The sequence below is a fragment of the Tripterygium wilfordii genome, chromosome 17, assembly GCF_013401445.1.
Source record: "Tripterygium wilfordii isolate XIE 37 chromosome 17, ASM1340144v1, whole genome shotgun sequence".
Classification (NCBI taxonomy): domain Eukaryota; kingdom Viridiplantae; phylum Streptophyta; class Magnoliopsida; order Celastrales; family Celastraceae; genus Tripterygium; species Tripterygium wilfordii.
This window is the reverse complement of record NC_052248.1, coordinates 1,597,624-1,615,617: the sequence shown is the minus strand read 5'-3', so window position 1 is coordinate 1,615,617 and position 17,994 is coordinate 1,597,624. Positions and strand designations below refer to the sequence as shown.

Genomic DNA, 17,994 nt, shown 5'->3' with positions numbered 1-17,994 from the left:
TATAAAAGAAATTAAATCTATAAAAAATGAAATCAATTATCTAAACAGAAGGATTTGTGCTGATGACGACCTCGACCAGGGTATGTTGTACAGTATAGAGAGAAAAGAAGGACCTGGACGAATATAGACAGACAGGCATCAAGCCTCTAATTTCTTACAACCTAAGCTAACTTTACATGAGCTATCATCTTAGAGATGCTAGAGTTTTTCTATAGGCTAGAAAAAGCATCATCAACAAGATTCAAAAAGATAATTTATCTAGAATTAGTCCATTGGGGGCATTCAAGGCTTAAACTCCACATTCAATGATTAGTTCAGCTGCTGCCCCCATTGTGCCAACTCCACCTACACTCAGAAGGGCCAGAGATAGTTCTGTCTCATTCCATTGCCTCAAACCCTTGCTCAATCGCTTCAACACATCCACATCAATCTCGAGAACCCATTTCGGAGCAGAAGCAACCATCAAGCTCAAGAACCCTAAGACATATGCCTGCCAAGTTGCCCAGTCACAACCAAGTGTTATTTTACCATCCAAAGCACTTGCAAGAAATTCTAAGTGAGCCTGAAGAACCCTTCGCCTCCGTTTTGCTGTTGGTAATGATGAGTCCACACCCCAAGCAAACGTCCCACAAATGACTGCAAAGTATGCAAGAGCATAACCCTTGAGCATAGCAAACATGCCTACAGATTCCCCACCTTCCTGGTCAGATCCTTGGACTGATAAAAACCAAGAAGGTAAGTTCTCTGCAAGCAGAGATTGAACCAAACAATATCCCCCAGTTATCCAAATCAATGAGGCCGCAAGCGAAGCTGCAATTTTCACGTGTGTCATCGCTACAGCCTGTGAAACTTGCCCGTATCTCGTCCCAAATTTGGCTTTCTTCAATTTCTCCAAGGTCTCTCTAGGCAATCCGCTATTTGCAATCTCTCTAACGGATTCAATTAAAAGAGAGACAATAACTTCTGTCATGAACGAGACTTCTGTGAAAGATTGATGCACTTTTAGGTAGAGAATTCCTGGGGCAACTGGGGAGATTCCTCCGGAAAAGTGAGAGCCAAATCCATGGCCAAGAAGGGCACCCACACCTCCATTGCTGGTCATGTGTGAGGGACTTAACCCAAGAGTTGATGTGAAGCAGCTCCTAAGAAGCTGAACAACAGCGTCTCTGTCATGGTGGAACACATTACCAGAAGCAGAGAATATAAGGTAATCGCTCCAGCGCTTCACCTTCTGGACCCATAATGAAGATATTATGGGCATGCATGGCCAAGGACAGGAAGAGGCGAGAGAACTCAATGCTGGCCCAACCAAGACAAGGGAGCGTTCAGCGACTTTATCAAGTCTATATGTTATTGTGAGGGTTACCAGGGCAGCCAAGGGCAAAGGAAGCGTAGCTGGAGAACTCCCCCCTGCAAGCAAAATAAACCCATGTCTTTATTCTGATAGATCTATCAGGTTCGCCGAATTTTAAAGTCAAATTTTTTTTGGCCATATTTTAAATTCTCATCTAAAATTTTACTAACAACATAAGCAGCTAGCTACATAACCCTTTTTCCTTAAAATTATCCAGTTGAAAAGCTAACAATACTAATGCTTTTAAAGCTATTAGGCAGAGCTTTTGTGGTTGTTTTTACACATTTTGAAGACCAGTTGTTTTTCATGCTTTAAATTGGTACAAAACAATCATAGCAAACAAAATGCTGAAAGAATGCAAGGACGTACCCACAACAAGTCTTGGAACATTAACACCTGTGGCAGCTAGTATTTTCTTTATCTGTTGCTCAACCATGGATAAATTTGCAGCAGGACTTGGCCAGTCGGTCCCATTCATGAAAACTGGCTTCCATACACCTCTGGTAACTTCAGCTGAAAAGTAGCTTACAATGGTAACTAAAGATGCAGGAAGAAAATCAGCAAGATCTTTGAGTCCTGAGATAAAAGAAACAATTAACTTATATAAATGCTCCTTGACAGACTTAATTACCACAGAAAGCTCAGATAACAACATTTTCAGTCTGAACAAAGGGTGGGTACAGGGTACAAGTCTAAACAAGTTGAGTAGACTTTAACACTAGTTTTTTCAAGCTCAGCACAGCCACATTTTAACAAGATGGAGCTTGAACTTGATTTGGAAATGACAAGCTCGGCTAGACCAACAATTTGAAGACACTAAGATCAGCTTGATTAACTTTCAAACTCGAGCAAGCACAACATATATCAGTTGTTACTTAAAAATTCCATAATATAAATGGATGCAATATACACTGGCTAATGAGCTCAGAAGCACATCATCGATAGGTTCACATGCAAAGTTGAGAACTATGCAAAGATAAGCACAGCTTATTTACTGAATTCGCTGATCCAACCCAGAGAATGAAACATTACATTGGGACTCGATATGTTCACAAATAACAATCCTTTGGAGGGTGTTTCCAAGGGACTCCAATCCAGTAGATTCTTCAAGACAGTTCAATAGCAATATACCAATTACAAGTAAAATCATGTCACTGAAAAGAAACGCAAGGTCAAATATTTAACTGTAGCAATCTCATTATGAACTCTATTTTTTAGAACTTTATATCCACATAAAATCTCAGACATCTATCTTCTAAGGGGTAATTAAAGTATTTAACATTTTGTACAAGACATTTATATCACGAGTCAAAAATCAATTGAAATAATCAGATATAATAAGTAATGGCTAAACCGAATAATAAACAGGAACAGAAGTAGAGGAATTTTGCATCTGCGGTAAATTCACATTCAAGTTTCAGTCAATAATAAAGTGAGTCAAATTTGTGTCCATTGAACCGCAATTATCAAATGGAAAAATCCGCGTTTGCCAGCATTAGCACGAGCACTCTGTCATCCCACAATTGTCAGTGCCTAAATTTTTATTATCATCTTATTAAATGGAATATTCAATGCAGAAATTCTTTCATATTGCACGATGCATACTAAACAAAATAATATTAAAAGTCTAAAGAAGACTCTCAAACCTGTCGCCAGTTCACGGGGCGAAAGTCTGCCATGGCCACAGGCTGTCAAAGCAGCATCAAGCACAAAGGGAACTGCTTCCAGGATATCCCATGCTGGTACTTTGAGTAAAATAGAAGCATCTTCGGATCCAGGACCAGATGAATTACTACTTCCAGAAGTTGTCGAGCTCAAGGGCTGACCACCTCTATTAATTCTTTTGAACATAAAATTGAGTAGTGAATCAACAATCTGATGAACAGCAGTCCCACTGACAAGACCAGAAAGGGCAGAAGTAATACATTTTATGTGCTGCTGATACCATAGTTTCAATTTCGGGAAAGAATCCATAAATATGGGTTCCATAGATACGATTAACTTTTTAGAGAATCTCCTGCTTTTGAGTTGATCTTTTGTTGATTTTCCAAAAGAAGATAGTTCAGAGTTTCTAACCAGTAAGAGGTATTCAGGGCCTAGTTTGGTCCCCAGGGGTCCTCCCTCTCCCTTCCTTTGGTCAAGAGGTGGACGTTCAAATTTCCATAACCTCAGTAGAAGTGTAAATGCGTTGGAGAACACTGCATGACAAGAGAGCTCTTCCCCAGTGGGAAGAGTCCATGAGGCAATACTGGAGCCAAAAAGCTCACAGATGGGCATCAATGCACCCGCAAGTATTGGAACCTGAAAATACATGTGCAAATATCAGCTGAGGAACCTTGAGGCTCTGGGATTTTTATTCATATGCAAGGATCGTCTTTTGCTCACCATTATCATCTAATAAAAAAACCGCAACACGGTTTACAAAATGTGCATGCATGCATGAATATATGAGAAATTCTAAATTAGTTCACCGATTGCCAGGGCATCTTTTGGATGCGGAAAGGCTAATTTGTTTCGCTTTTCCCATTTTTATCAGTTTATGCAGTTTGCAAACTTTGATATCACGTAGCTAAAGGATGCGGAAGATGTGAATTTTCTTTTAGCCTCTTTAGATGTTTTGTCAGTTAACTTTTACTTTGGCAGTTTGGTGCAAATTTATCTTATGAACACAAACACAGACACAGACTGCAGCTAGCACAAGAGGTGGATCACAGAAATTAACTTACCAAGCCGTGTAAGGACATAATCTGAACACAATCAACTGACGATATTCCAATGAGAAGAATATTTAGCATTGGAGCATAACCAATTAAATGGCTGTCAGTCCCAGAGTGATCAGCAGGAACGGGTGGGGATAGCAAACATACAATACAGAGAATGACATGTTCCTGCAAACAAAATAATTTAATGTACATTTTTCTTGAAGAAAACTATGAAAGCAAATAAAGGAAATGACCTGCACTTCTTACCTGTATATTCCAACCACGAATTAGAGATGCTCCACAAAGAATGTTAGCAACAGCAATCCTCTCATCATCAGAACCAGTGATTGCGATTTCATATAGTTTGTCAATCTCTGCTAAGCTTCCATCAAATCCATGAGCTTAATTCAGTTGCCATACCACGGGATAAAATTACAAAAAAAGAGCATCTGATATGCCTAGCTTCAGGACAAAAGTAGTAACTGAAGACCAGGTCATGATTAATAAAATTAGGTCACTATTTTCTGAACAGAAGCACATGTTTAGTTGCTTTTTAGAACCATGAGGAATCTTATACAAATGCTCCCTTTTTTTTCCCGGAACAGAGCAGATGCTCCTATTTAACAAAACTATGAAAACGAAAGGGAATCACAAGGATAAGTAGTTTAAATGACAAGCCTCACAACACAAGACAATGTCCTGAACAACTACAGGGATCATATATAAAAAAGGAAAGCACGCTCTAGGCCATCTACTCAAATGCTATAGCATCATCAACAATGAAATCTCATTAGATACACACAAATATTGGTTTGGAACATGCCTGTCTGCAGAGTGCAGGTACAACAACTCTATTGCACATATTAAAGTATAAGCAACAAGAACTTCAACAAAGTGTGGGATACAATACCACAAGATTTGTGTGACAACGCTTTAAATCCTTGAACTTCTGTACTAAGACTTACAATACAATTTTAAGGCCACTAAAAATCAGCAAATCCTAAATCAATGAAATTCAATTAAATAAAGCCTTTTTTCTATTATAGCGCAAAAACGACATATGCTTTCTAGTTTCTACATTTGCATGAAAAGAAATAAAAAAAAATAAAATCATTGATAAAAAGAGAGTGAAACAGAAAGGTTAAATAAGGAATAGTGTATGAATATGGAGAAGCTTCATAGAAATACAATTTCCACCCTAGGTGATTATCAATAAATCGATATGCGGATAGGAGAAAATGTAAGAACTATCATCGGGCATAAACGCAATGGGAACCAAGAAACTAGAGATTTGTGTTAAAACAATCAAACATTACCATAGCACACATGAATGGTTCAATTATTAAAATTTTGGGGAATTTTGCACAAGCAATGAAGACATACTACTTGCAGGTGTAGGGTGGGGAAGGAAATTAGAGGTAGCCAACTTCTAATCTTTTCAATGGTTGTAGTTTTATATCAGTGTGGTCAACAGGACAAACACTACCATCTCAGCTTGAGTGCCTGCTCCGCAATAACCCACATAAAAGATGGAAGGTTGGAAGTTATTGATGAAAAATAAAGTGGTGGCATACCTAAAAGCCGGAGTTGCAACCAAAGAACTTGTCAATGAAGGGTTTAGAGGTGAACCCTTCATCAATGATGACCAAGCAGACATTTGGCCAGAAACGCCGTGAAGTACTTGGTTGCTGCACACATTTACATAGCCTGGCCATAAATATGCTGATGTATCCAGTAAGCTTCTAGCAATACAAGCCTCCACAATTAGATGCCACAGGTTTCCAGCTACCGAAAGGGGGTAAATAGGAAAAGAGGAGAAAAAAGATTAGAATGAAAGGATTTCCAAAACTAGTCACCATAAGCAAGAGACAGTTCACTATATTTATAAGTGAACATAATCAGAAAAAAGTAAAAAGTTCCAGTTGATATCTCAAAATTTCAACCAACAATAAGGATAGTACAAAAATCCAGGAGGAAGGAAAATCATCAAGCAGGCAGAATCTTTGGCTCTTTGCACAATCATATGATGATTTTCACGTGTAAATGTAAAATACATCAAGCATTACCAAAAAAATCTTGTTTCTTAGCATAACTTAAGGGCTTCAGCAAAAATGAATGAAAATGCTAAAATACAAAATCACTTACAACCATTGATGGGCATGTCATTCATGCTCATGCTTTCACAGTAGCCATTACCAACTGCAAGGCCTTGCAAAAACATGGTTGCCTTCGCAACAGCTTGATCTGCTGCTAAACTTACTGCTGAAGGTGGAAGCAGCAAACTCTCATAATCACCCAATCGTTGTATGCTGGCTATCAAATCCTTGCGACGTTTTCCTGGGGCATGCTTTTCCTTCTTTTGATTGGTAGAACTCTTCTCATCCTCATCAAGCAGTTCACTTTCCTCCTCCTCAACTAAATTTGTGACCGCAAGGATTGTGATTGATAGCAACATGCCCATATAGCTATCTAACCGAGGTCTAGGACCCTCACAGGGATCCCTCTCCTAAGATGCAAAAATAAAGGGGGGAAGAAGTGAAGGTTAATGAAAAGGATTTTGTGACTGGAAAAAGAGAAATAATTCCCAATTGATTGTCTGCCTATGATACTCTAACAAAGGTTGAATCTTGGCTCAGGGGTAAGAGTTACTTCATTACAACCTATGAGTCAAAGGTTCAAACCACAAAACACAGCCCTCCTGACCCAGCCACCACTGCGAAGCATTGTGCATCTGACGTTATTTATTAAATATGATACTTTTATTCAACCAGGCCCTCAGTCATATATCACTTCAAACCCAGCATAAAAATTGGAAAAAAAGGACGTTATTTGACCAGCCTGTATATAAGGAACAATTGACATAACCATTGCAACAAGAAGCACTCACATACATATATTAGACATATAGAGAAAAACATTTAACTATACCCATGACACGGTTACTCTACAAAGTAACGTATACTCATAGAGGATGTTAACCAGCCATTTCTTAAATTCCTATATCATTTTCTATATACCACATAGATGATCCATGGTCCAACCAAAATATTGAGTATTGGGATTTTAATGGGCTTAGGTGGGTAACCTAATCACTTGCAAGAGGTTAAGCACTGACAAAAACAACTCGGTTTGCAGGAAATCTAAAACAGCCCTTCATCAACATAAAACGTGACTGAATTTTATTATTCTCGTTATGAAAGATGTCAAGATTATTTGACTTAGCATGAAATACAATTGAAGCATGGGTGGAGGAGCACATAAATATGGACAGATTGACATCTAATCCTTCTTGGACTCCTTGTAGTCTGTACTCTTTACATAAAGGCACTCAATGCTGGTGGGAAAGATTAAATTACATCATAAACTTCAAGAGAATAAAATTTATGGGTGATAGTTATTTCCAACGGAAGTCAGAAGGTGGGAAAGAAAGAAGCTTTCCATAGAAGGCAATTTAACGTCGGAAACACTCACACACACAAAAATATATGAAAGATGTCAATTGCTTTTAAGGTAGTTTATTTATCAAGCAAGGTTGAAATGCCCACCCTTTGAACAAGCCGTAGAGCACCCATCCATAAACCAAGGAATGTCTCGTGCCATGTAGTACAGTTAACTGCCTGCAAAGCTTTCACTAGACCTGCAGTTTATACTCTGTTCAATAACATTGCTCAGAAATAGAAATCATCTGCATCAGTTAAAACAGTGATTTTTCTGAATGCATAAAGAGTATAACTAAAGAAATAAAAATTACGAATACAACACAATAATTGACTTATACCGGTCAGAATCTCAACCGCACTAGCTCCTGCCACTCGTGATCCGTCCATGGCATCTTCGAGAAACAAATCAATGGGTAGCCATAGTGTACTATGACTAGCCCCAAAACATTGACCAGCAGAAGAGATCAGAGACCCAGAAGCCATGGTCAAATGACCAAGCTGTGATATTTTTTTGTATAGCGGAGACAAAACTCTAAGCGTATCAGATTTCAATTTCAGAAGGGCTTCTGGAGTAAAATGTTTTGAATTCCTCAAAGCAGCAGAATTCGCCACAAGTACTTGGAATCGCTGAACGAAGTCTGCCCAGCTTGATGTCCTAAGAAAGAAAATGGAAAGTGTGCAAATTACAATTTTATCAATAAATTCCATCACCGTCACCCCATATTTAGCATATCATAATGCTGCACAAGTCTTTTATTGATTATGAAAAGCAAAGTAAAACAAGTGTCAGTTTTCTACTTCTTTCCAGTACAAGACCCCAGTAAAAATCAAAACCATAAGGCAGACTGAGAAAAAGATTTAAGAGTTCTCACATGTTTTGACACACCAAGAAAAGAATCCTTGAAGATATTTTGTTTTGCAGAAATTCTCCAATAATCTCAATTGCCATTGTTGTGTTTAATTTCTGAAGCCCCTCATGGTTTTTGGATTTCCTATCACCAAAACTATCATGAACATCTAGGTCCATATCTTGTGGTCCACTTAGCCATTGAGACTTCTTTTCAGGTGTAACTTCAAGCAATCCTTCATCATCCAATGATGCATCAACTAATTGCCACACAACTGAAAAGATGAATGCAACTACAAGAAGCCCAGGTTCACACAATTGAAGACCAAATATCTGGGAAAGATGAAGAACATCATCCACTGATTCTGTGATCCTGTAATTGCATCATAAACTTTTGTTAATACTTCTTGTAGTAGTATGCAGAAAATAATGTCTACAAACATATAACAACATAATGGATAGATTATCAAACCATTAATGTTTTTTCTTTATCGTTACTATTATTTTGTTCTTGGAAGGGGCAGGGCTAATTGTGTGACTCATAAAACTTCTTCATTCTATCCTTCAAGAATACAATAGCATATGCTCGGCATTGACCGGGGTAAGCACGCAAACAATTTAAGCCTGAATTCAACATTTTACCATGAAATCCTGTGGATATATTTTACAGAACAAGAGGACAAGTTAACCTACATCTACGTGGACATAGAGGCCATAAGAGAAGACCTCAAGTTGAAATAAGAGTGACCCTTACTTTTGATAGCTCGGTCCATTGAATTGAGAAGTAAAAGAACAGGCATGCCTCTTCAGTAGTTCCAGATAAAGCCTATAAGCGGCAGGATGATTCTGGCGATTTGGAATAACCCTGTTGCAAACAAACGAAATAAAAGGCGAAAAATCAGGTTTTGAAACCAAAATTGACAAATGATGAAAGAACATGCATTTCTAAAATACCTCCTCATACACCCTAAACTCCTATACCTTTTATGCGCTTGCTATAAAAATAAAAAAATAAAAAAAATTAGCACGGACAAATATGAAAGCCACATCCAATACATTATGGCTACATCTGGTTTACAAGTATTGATGTGAGAATAATCCCGTACATAACGGCTAAGGTATTGTGTTAGACGGTAGACTGACACACATTATTTGCAATCAATTTACCAGAATCCAGCACAAGCTGAGCTTGATGTTAATCCGTTCCTCTTGGGAATCAAATGCAAATACATACATACTTTGAGGCTCCAAGGCAATGCAAATGAGCTACATAGGTATTATTATTTGGATATTCATACTATCAATCAACAAAATCAAAACCTTATTTGATAGAAATCAACAGAAAGTCATAGAAAATAGTCATAAAATGCCCGTCACTCTACAATAAAAAGAAACTCCAAAATCGCATACGTATCGGTCAAGGTACAGACCTGGTGGAGAGAAGAGCAAGAACGAGCATAGGAGGCGCAATCTTGAGGATCAAGGCCTTCTCGAGAAACTTCCAGGTGATAGGCACGTGGTTTTCCCAGCAGATGTAAGAGACCAGGAAGTGCGCAAGTTCAGTGGAGGGCAAGTCCACTTGAGCCGAGTTGAGAGTCGAACTAATCTGAATCGCCCAAAGGAACGGGTCGCAGTTCCTCTCCTGAGCCCCCTTAGTGAGTTCCAGAACCGAGTCCCATATCTGATTCAGTTGACCCGGCGTCGCCATGATCAACCAAATTGTTTTCCTTTGTTAATCGAGACAGAGATATGGATATCTATAGAGAGCGAGCGCGATTCATGGAAGACGTCGAATGTCTCGTCATTCGAGCCTTGTATGTATGGGTCTTCATGTGCGCATTTAAAGTCAGCTTTGGGCGGCGGGTATCCATAGAATTAAATTGATTTCCTCAAATATATTTATTTTTAATTTATTTTCACCTTTGACCTGACCACACAGCGAATGGATGGGTTCAGGGTTTATCTCAATTGGCTACAGCCAAACAATCTCTTAAGTCTAAAATCTTTCATTTCAAAATACATCACTTTGAAAGAAGACTTTGAATTTCGGTGCCAAAGATGCCAGCTATTGACTGCTACAGCCTACATGATTAAAAAACCAAAACTGGAGACAAATATAGGAGCCTAGAAAATGGTTAGATTATTGCACAAGTAAGTCCAGGATTAAACCAATCTGAGTTTGATCAATTGGATACATCGTAATCCAATCCAGATCAATTAAGATCCGAACATGTAAATATTTCATAAATACATATTATTGTCCAACTCCGAATCGATTTTTTTTTGTCACCCTAGGTCTAGGTTCTGCACACATAATACTTTCAAAAAGAGTTTTAATTTTGTATCTTATCTGGAATTTTACATTTCTTAGTGAGTGGCATGTTGGATTATGACACTATATATGACAAATTGAAGAGACAACCCTGGTTCATTATGCATATACATCCAAAAAATATGCCAAAAAGGCTGGAAAACTATTTGTTTGCATTTGCACATTCGCAAACAACAGAATCTTACATTGTGAATAGGAGATACTGCCACGTTGATATATATCCAATAATGGACACAACCTACTAGCCTAAGCAATTGGGCTCAATACGCCTTGATACTTTATGAGGTTGGGTGGAAAAATAGTAGCAGGAAATTAAGGATGCCTACCTCTTTATAACCAAAACCTCCATCAACCTCATCACTATCTGATTGACTGTCCAAGAGAAGGCTATCCAAGCAATATACACACCATCAACCAGTCAATGCTATCTAGAATGATATATGAAACTATCAACACATTAGAGAAGAATTAATTGCCAAGCTACCTGGTTTACTTTGAATCCAGACACCAACACCTGTAGTTTGGTCTTGATATCTCATAGAGTTCATCTGGGGACATCTTCTCAAGTTCCTCAGGTTGCAGAGAGTCAAAATCGGTTGAGAGATTTTGGGGTTTCATTCCTTCCATTTGGTGATCTTGGCTACGCATTCTTTTGTACAATCTCATCACGGAAACACAATCTTCATATGGATCATGCACTGCTGTCTGTATATCGTACCTGAGAAGCAGAATCCCCATGATATTAGAAGAATGAGACTAATTGGCATGTCAAACATTAATCCTCTCCATGACGACGAGCATAAGGAGCTATTTGGCATTCTACCACTAGCAATTGCAGACAAATGGTAAAAAGAAAAGCGACTCCAGCATTATTTCTAGCAAAAGTTGGCAGTAAATGAAGGAAACCACGCTTAGCACTTGAATTAGAACTAGAGATTATTGACCAAGTTATCTGGCGTTCCAAACAACAGAAGTCCCACTTCTGATATAGAAAGCAATTTCCATACAAAACATTTAGATGTATTATATTTAACGAGAATATGAATTTTATTTCTTTGAGACAAAAGAAACCATTAGGGGCACATGATAAGGACATAAGTACAATTGGAAAAAGGGTATGCTATTCCCAACAATCCCCTGCGGACACACAACAAAAGACTTGATAATAATTCAAGTTCACCATCAGTGAAAGCCAATAAGAAGAGTGACTTGCCCTAGATAAGTTCGAGTAAGGTACTTGAGAGAGTGGCTGACCAAATTTGTTTTCATCAATGGTTGATACTTTGCGGTATCCCTGCATAGAAAAAAGAAAAAGAGAAGTGACGCACAAAAGATGTAACAAGTGAAAATGTCTGCGTAGAACATAAGACGTGCATGTCTTTTTAACTTTTGACTGTATTAATGTAGTTTTATTCAACCCAAAAACTTTTCTTAAGTAAATGCTGTTAGTGAGGCCAATCACCAATGAAGTATGGTTAAAGGTTTGAGGAACAAAAAGCGTCACTAGTGAACTTAGCAGCATGGATAACACTTGCAAAGAAACAGAGAGAGCATCTATGCCAGAAAAGCTTAGGTTGGCAATGGATAACTTCCGAAGGGCAAAGAGTGAAAGAAAGGACGTCTGCACAGTCATCTTTAAGATATCCTACAACTATGCATCAACGCGCATGTAGGAAACGGCACAAAAGAAGACATAGGGACTGGTTTGTGTTGTACATACTAGCATATGGAAAGTATTATAAAGAAAATGAAACATAGCTGTCAATTGTCATAATTCCGGAAGTATCTTATCTGCCCAGGAAAAATCATGATTAACATGAGGGAATCAAATCTTGAATCCCTACACCAATCATATGCATATGAGAAACAAACTCATTAAATGATTGTGAAATCATTTATGTAAAGCATGATGAGGTGATTTAGTTTCTAAATGAAACCCATAAAGAACCAAACTAAATTGATAATGAAAGTGGTCTAAGTTGATAGCCACTGAAGGCATGACACGGAAATGACTCTATACTCCATGAAGGTCCTGGGCAACTACCCTCACTCAAACCAAGTTCAATCTTCAGAAGCATTCATACCGCAGTAAATGAACAGGATACTTCATTCTCAAGCAATACAAATCATGCTCCAAACTGTGACCCACTAGTAGCCTAGCCTTTCCACCATCCAGTCTCAGCCTTTCGACGGGTTCTCCATTATATAAAATTTTTAAAATTTCATCTTTCACTTCCATAAGCGGAACAGCATCTTTCAGATGCTCCTTAGTTAACCCAGTTAATTCATATCTGCAAAATTCACGAGATAATAAAGATAAGAAGGCTATCTTTACTTCAGTACGCTGATATGAACATATATGTACCTGTAATTCGTAACAGGAATTTCAGGTTGAACATATGCATAGAAAATTATATTCTCATCCTCATCAACAAGGCAAACCCTAGCGCAAATGTCAATTGACCCATCACTCCCACCACCAACCATTTCACAATCCATAGCAACTCCTTTAAGACCCTCAAGATTGTGATCTTTATCATTTGAAACAGACATGTTAACTTGACATTCTGTAGAATGCATGAACGCTGTTCCCTGGCATAAACATTGACAGACAATAACGTAATACGCAGACATTGAAAAGCAATTGTTCATAGGATTTTCTGCGACTGAACCTTGAAAAGAAAAGGATTAAACTCACTGGAACATAACAAGCTTCTCATTTTCTGACAGAATATCAGGCCTAACAACATATTTTCAATAAACTTACTAGGGGAACAGGCGAAGCTAGGCAACATATTTCTTTATGCTTGTGAAGAGAATTGGAGCTATTATAGACTTTCAAACAAAGATTACAACCCTGCACAGAGAAAACCTCCGAACAGGTTGGCTTTTGCAGAGGACCTAAGGGGAACAAAAAATCACAAATTGTTAAAAAGAGAACAAACAAATACATAAATAATATCTAACATTTTTCTTTTTTTTCAGAATATCATACCGTTAAGATGTTCTCGTACTGATTCAAAGGATTTGCAATGCTTCAAACACACAGGACATCTAGGCTGATGAACTGAGTGGTAAGAAATTTTCATGTGCTCAACAAGATGTTCCTTCCTCTTAAATTGCTTGAAGCATGCAGAGCATTTGTGTCTGTCAAAAGCAAAAGCTCTTCATTTTGTAAAACAAGACAATCTATTCCTAGAGAACGAAACAGAAGGGGAAAAAAAATCTTAGGACCATGACCCCAATCTGGAGTTAATCAATGTTCATGCCATTCCCGAACAAAATACCATAATTAGATCCCTCTGAAACCAGAGTGCCATAGAGGTGCGTTTACTCTTCTTTTTGCATGCTCTTTCTGATCAAGTAAAAGAAGGCCAAAAACAATTATCTTGAAATGATTTTGAGCTTTGTTGACTAAAAAATTATTAATTTACCATAAATTTCCAGCACCCTCTGAAAGTGAAAAGAAAGCAAAACCCAGAAATGCCCCAAAATGCTTAAAAAGAAAATGACAAGAAAAGGCGTAAGAATACCATATCTAAGGCATTTTTTGACACATTATCGTTATCGTGACAGATAAAGAACAACAATCAAAAGAAATCCAAAGCATTAGATCGCGATTCTCTATCCCAGCCAAACACATTTTCTAAGAAAGTATGAAAATTACAGGAGATAAGAGAGAGACCTCGTAATAAGTGGATTTGCTTCGGTTCCCATGGAGGTCCAGGACGGAAAACCGGGGAAAAGAAGATCAAGTGTTTAGTTTAGTTGTTTCTCCATAAAGGAGACGATAATCTCCGGGGGAACAAACCAGGACGGTGAAAATGAATTTTACGTCGACCTTCTACAAACGCTGCCGTAAACTGGATGTGAAATTTGAAACCCTTGCAGTGGAGAGTGATGAGCTGTACACCACGTCATGTTACAGCAATCAGAATCCGCCATGTCATGTTTTTCTTCTCTTACATAACAGTACAATAGGAGAGAAGAGCACACGCCTCCAATTTTTTATAATTTTTTCGTATGCATAAAATTGAGATTTTTTATTCTTTTTTGTATGCATAAAATTGAGACACAGGAAAATTTGGTCCCATTTGTTTGTAAGTTAGGCCAAATTTCTCATTTAACGACGTGATAACCCCGCGAGATTCACTAACTAAGCTATCACACCAATAGTCTTGCTCCCAATCAAACTATCAAGCAAGTAATTTTACTCCCAATTTGACCCCAAAGAGATTCACTAACTAAGCTATCATAGTTTGAATCTTCGACTTTCTCTCTGGAAAGACTTATCATTTTCACACAGATACCTTGTTTTTGTCAACAAATATTTCTGCATATTCCCAGACCAAATCAAGATACATATTATGAAATTTATGCTATCATGGACCCAATGCATGGGAAACTCAAATCCCATTTGAAAGTCAAGAAAAGTCATTTTGGACCTGAAAGCTATAACATCCACAGTATCCAAGATCAGATAGATATTCATGTAAAAGTACACTGATAGTTCAAAACCAATGAATTTCAGCTACCCCGAGCTTCTCTTCTCGTGGCATCATGGAGCAGTTCGATGTCGACACCATCGGGAGGGAGCTGAACGTATCTCACCACTGAACCTCTGATGAAACAGTTTCTTACTGAAAGCTGTGATTGAGAAGAAAGTCAGCTGAATCAAATCAAGGAAATTATGCTAATAAGATGGAGCAAAGGCAGTGCTGTTAACTGGTAAGGCAAAGATGCCGACATTTAACAAACATCAAGTTCAGAAATTCACCAACATACGGGTCAATAAAACAAAATGTTCAATTGACATGGTATGATGACGTCCTTCGAGCAACTTGTTCAGCTGAAGTTATGGGCATGTTATAACAATAACCACAAGAACAGGAAAAAAATTCTATGCCAATTGCCAAATAACCTGATGATTTCAATTTTCAAACTATACTTTTTGATCACATGTCAAGGTTTACTTGACTGGTAAGACTCCTACTATCTGTAACTACAATTCCTGAATGAATAGATGAGATCAAGAGTTCAATAGCTAAGAATCTTGATACAAATGCATGTTTTCTACACCTGTCGGACAAATTTCAAACCTGTGTATAGCATACCCCAAAATACAGATAGGTATTTGGTAATTCAAAGATATTTTAGACCCTAAACAAGATGTCTTTCATTCTACAGAATCAATATTTCAGAGTTAAATTCATTGGCCTCGACAACTTGAAACCTCAGCCACCCACCTAAGGATTACCATAGCCAAACTACTTCACAGCATAAACTCCAGAAACTCTGATGAAAGCAAGTTATATAGATATGTAAATGCTTGATAAAGAAAATAAAATTTATATTCATATCTGGTGGTATGTTTAGTGTAGAAGATAAGCTACAAAACCTTAACCCAGAATCATACTACATCTCAAGATTCAAGGACGTTCTACCATTGCTGATCAATCTCATGCAAGACCTGGCAAATGTCATTGTATTTTGTATCTCAAAAATAATCTCATAAGAAAGTTGAACGACAAAGATCAGCCACATCGTCTGCCACGTTTAAATAAATAAAACAGCTTGGCATCTCACTATTCAGCCTACAAGTTGGACAAGTTAAAAGAAGTAACAACTAACAATCAGGCCATTCAAACCATCGAAAGCAAGTGCTGCATAGTCTATATTTCTCCTCCCATAGAAATCCCATCTGCCCCAAGTTTTGTTAGTTCGCTTCCCACTCACAATTAAATCTTGCAGTCAGTACTTACACACAGCACTCAGCCACTCATACATAATGAAAACAGCAATTAGTATATCATCATCTTCAAAGTATGTCCCAAATAGTTGGGTGTGAGCCAGGGAATTAAAGTAAATTTTTTGGTAATTTAATCATGAACAAGTTATATCGCGCATGCTTTCCTTTTTCCTTCATGGGAATAAACTATCTCATATGCATATTCCCTATAAATTCAATTTTAGCAAAACTTAAGAGACCTAACTAGACAATCAAAGTTGGATATCACCTAAAACCAAGATTAGTCAAGCTAACCAGGTATCTTTCTGCTTCCTCCTCTCTTCTTTTTTCCATCTTGGCTAATGGTTCAGACACAACTGGGCCATCATTCCCCTTCCACTCTCTCTCCCCATCCTGGACCTCCTTATTACAAAGAGGATTGACCTTCTAGAACCATAAGTCATTGACATCCAAACCTTTGGAAAGACAAAACCTCATCCAAACGACTAAACAGGCAAAACCTCCCCATACACCCAACCATCCTTACATAAATCTCTGTAATGCACTACTAATGCCCCCTCTAAACCCTAAAACCCCTAAATTTCTAGATTGCACCCTCCAGCACTCACATAATCCCCAATAAGTACCTCTGTAATAATCCAGACAAACGATGTCTAGCGAGCAGTCCAATAAATGCAACAATCAAAAGCGAAAGTTAACAAGACAAAACCCTAGGCATAAAGAGTCCAAAAACTAATCAAAAAGGAGAAGAATACCATGTGAGGATACTTGTCTTGATCAACAACCCTCGTGTTCTCGAGCTTGATGTTGAGGTACTGATCCACCGAGTGAAGGGTCCCCCTGATTGCCAAATCGTTCTTCAGCTCTACAGTCACTTCTCTACCCACCAAGTCCTTGAAATACGAGAAGAACAACTGCACCAATACAACATAACACATCAAAAAACAAAGAGCCAATATCATAAAATTCAAAAAAAACACTGAAATCTAACGGAAAACAGAGTAGAAACGGAAATTATAAACGCACAAAATCTAGAGAAAGCGGCCACAGCGAACTTATGCAAAATTGATGAGCTGCGGATCTCTTGATAATAATTCTTGTGTAGGTTTCACAAGAATGGAAAGGAAGAAGAGATTACCATGGTTTCTCAGTTTGCGAGTGAGTTTGTGCTGCTTCGACTTCAAGTCTCAACTCTCAAGTCGAGTGAAGGATATGAATATCTGACAACACTCACCGTCTGAAAACAAGAAAAATTCTCGCTATTAAAAAGATGGACTCGGTGCCCTAATTTCAAATAACATAAGTTTAGGTGCTCCGGTTTACCTTTTTTTTCCCCGTTTTCTTGAGTGACCGAGTTGACTCGTCTTAGTAAAACAGTCTTCAGTGTCTTTCTCCATTAAAATATGAAAATTTTGACAAGTTCTATCTGATGGGATGACTAGTAGTCTAGTAGCTAAGCAGAGTCATGGATTAAATTGAGCCTTGGAAAAATAAATTATATCCAATTACTATTTACTCGTCCAACAATTATTATTTTAGTATTGTGATATATCAAGTTGATTGAGAATTA

The 17,994-nt window shown here is 37.9% G+C and overlaps 3 protein-coding genes across 7 annotated transcripts; all 3 read right to left on the bottom strand.

Moving 5' to 3' along the window:
- Positions 1–2: 2 nt before the first annotated feature.
- Positions 3–10,170, bottom strand: LOC119982318 (mediator of RNA polymerase II transcription subunit 33B). 2 transcript variants are annotated; one of them, XM_038825620.1, is made up of 12 exons: positions 9,774–10,170; positions 9,098–9,208; positions 8,369–8,716; positions 7,835–8,151; positions 7,602–7,693; positions 6,202–6,562; positions 5,631–5,841; positions 4,324–4,438; positions 4,081–4,242; positions 3,001–3,655; positions 1,724–1,867; positions 3–1,410 (listed from the first exon to the last, which is right to left on the bottom strand). In XM_038825620.1, the coding sequence occupies exons 1-12, from the start codon at positions 10,049–10,051 to the stop codon at positions 290–292; spliced, it is 3,915 nt and encodes a 1,304-aa protein (XP_038681548.1). In that variant the 5' UTR covers positions 10,052–10,170; the 3' UTR covers positions 3–289. The 2 variants fall into 2 exon arrangements, with proteins under 2 accessions (XP_038681548.1, XP_038681547.1); XM_038825619.1 differs by having other exon boundaries at positions 1,724–1,930; positions 9,774–10,169.
- Positions 10,171–10,758: 588 nt separating this feature from the next.
- LOC119982320 (RNA exonuclease 4) lies at positions 10,759–14,723 on the bottom strand. Of its 4 annotated transcripts, none has more exons than XM_038825624.1 (7): positions 14,361–14,716; positions 13,671–13,822; positions 13,443–13,576; positions 13,041–13,267; positions 12,760–12,966; positions 11,913–11,969; positions 10,759–11,393 (listed from the first exon to the last, which is right to left on the bottom strand). In XM_038825624.1, the coding sequence occupies exons 1-7, from the start codon at positions 14,390–14,392 to the stop codon at positions 11,165–11,167; spliced, it is 1,038 nt and encodes a 345-aa protein (XP_038681552.1). In that variant the 5' UTR covers positions 14,393–14,716; the 3' UTR covers positions 10,759–11,164. The 4 variants fall into 4 exon arrangements, with proteins under 4 accessions (XP_038681552.1, XP_038681550.1, XP_038681554.1 ...); XM_038825622.1 differs by having other exon boundaries at positions 11,889–11,969; positions 14,361–14,698; XM_038825626.1 differs by lacking the exon at positions 12,760–12,966 and having other exon boundaries at positions 14,361–14,723.
- A 263-nt stretch (positions 14,724–14,986) lies between these two features.
- LOC119982321 (sm-like protein LSM2) lies at positions 14,987–17,723 on the bottom strand. Its single transcript, XM_038825627.1, has 3 exons — positions 17,563–17,723; positions 17,180–17,338; positions 14,987–15,322 (listed from the first exon to the last, which is right to left on the bottom strand). Exons 1-3 carry the CDS (start codon positions 17,563–17,565, stop codon positions 15,203–15,205), a joined length of 282 nt encoding a protein of 93 aa, XP_038681555.1. The 5' UTR covers positions 17,566–17,723; the 3' UTR covers positions 14,987–15,202.
- Positions 17,724–17,994: the final 271 nt, after the last annotated feature.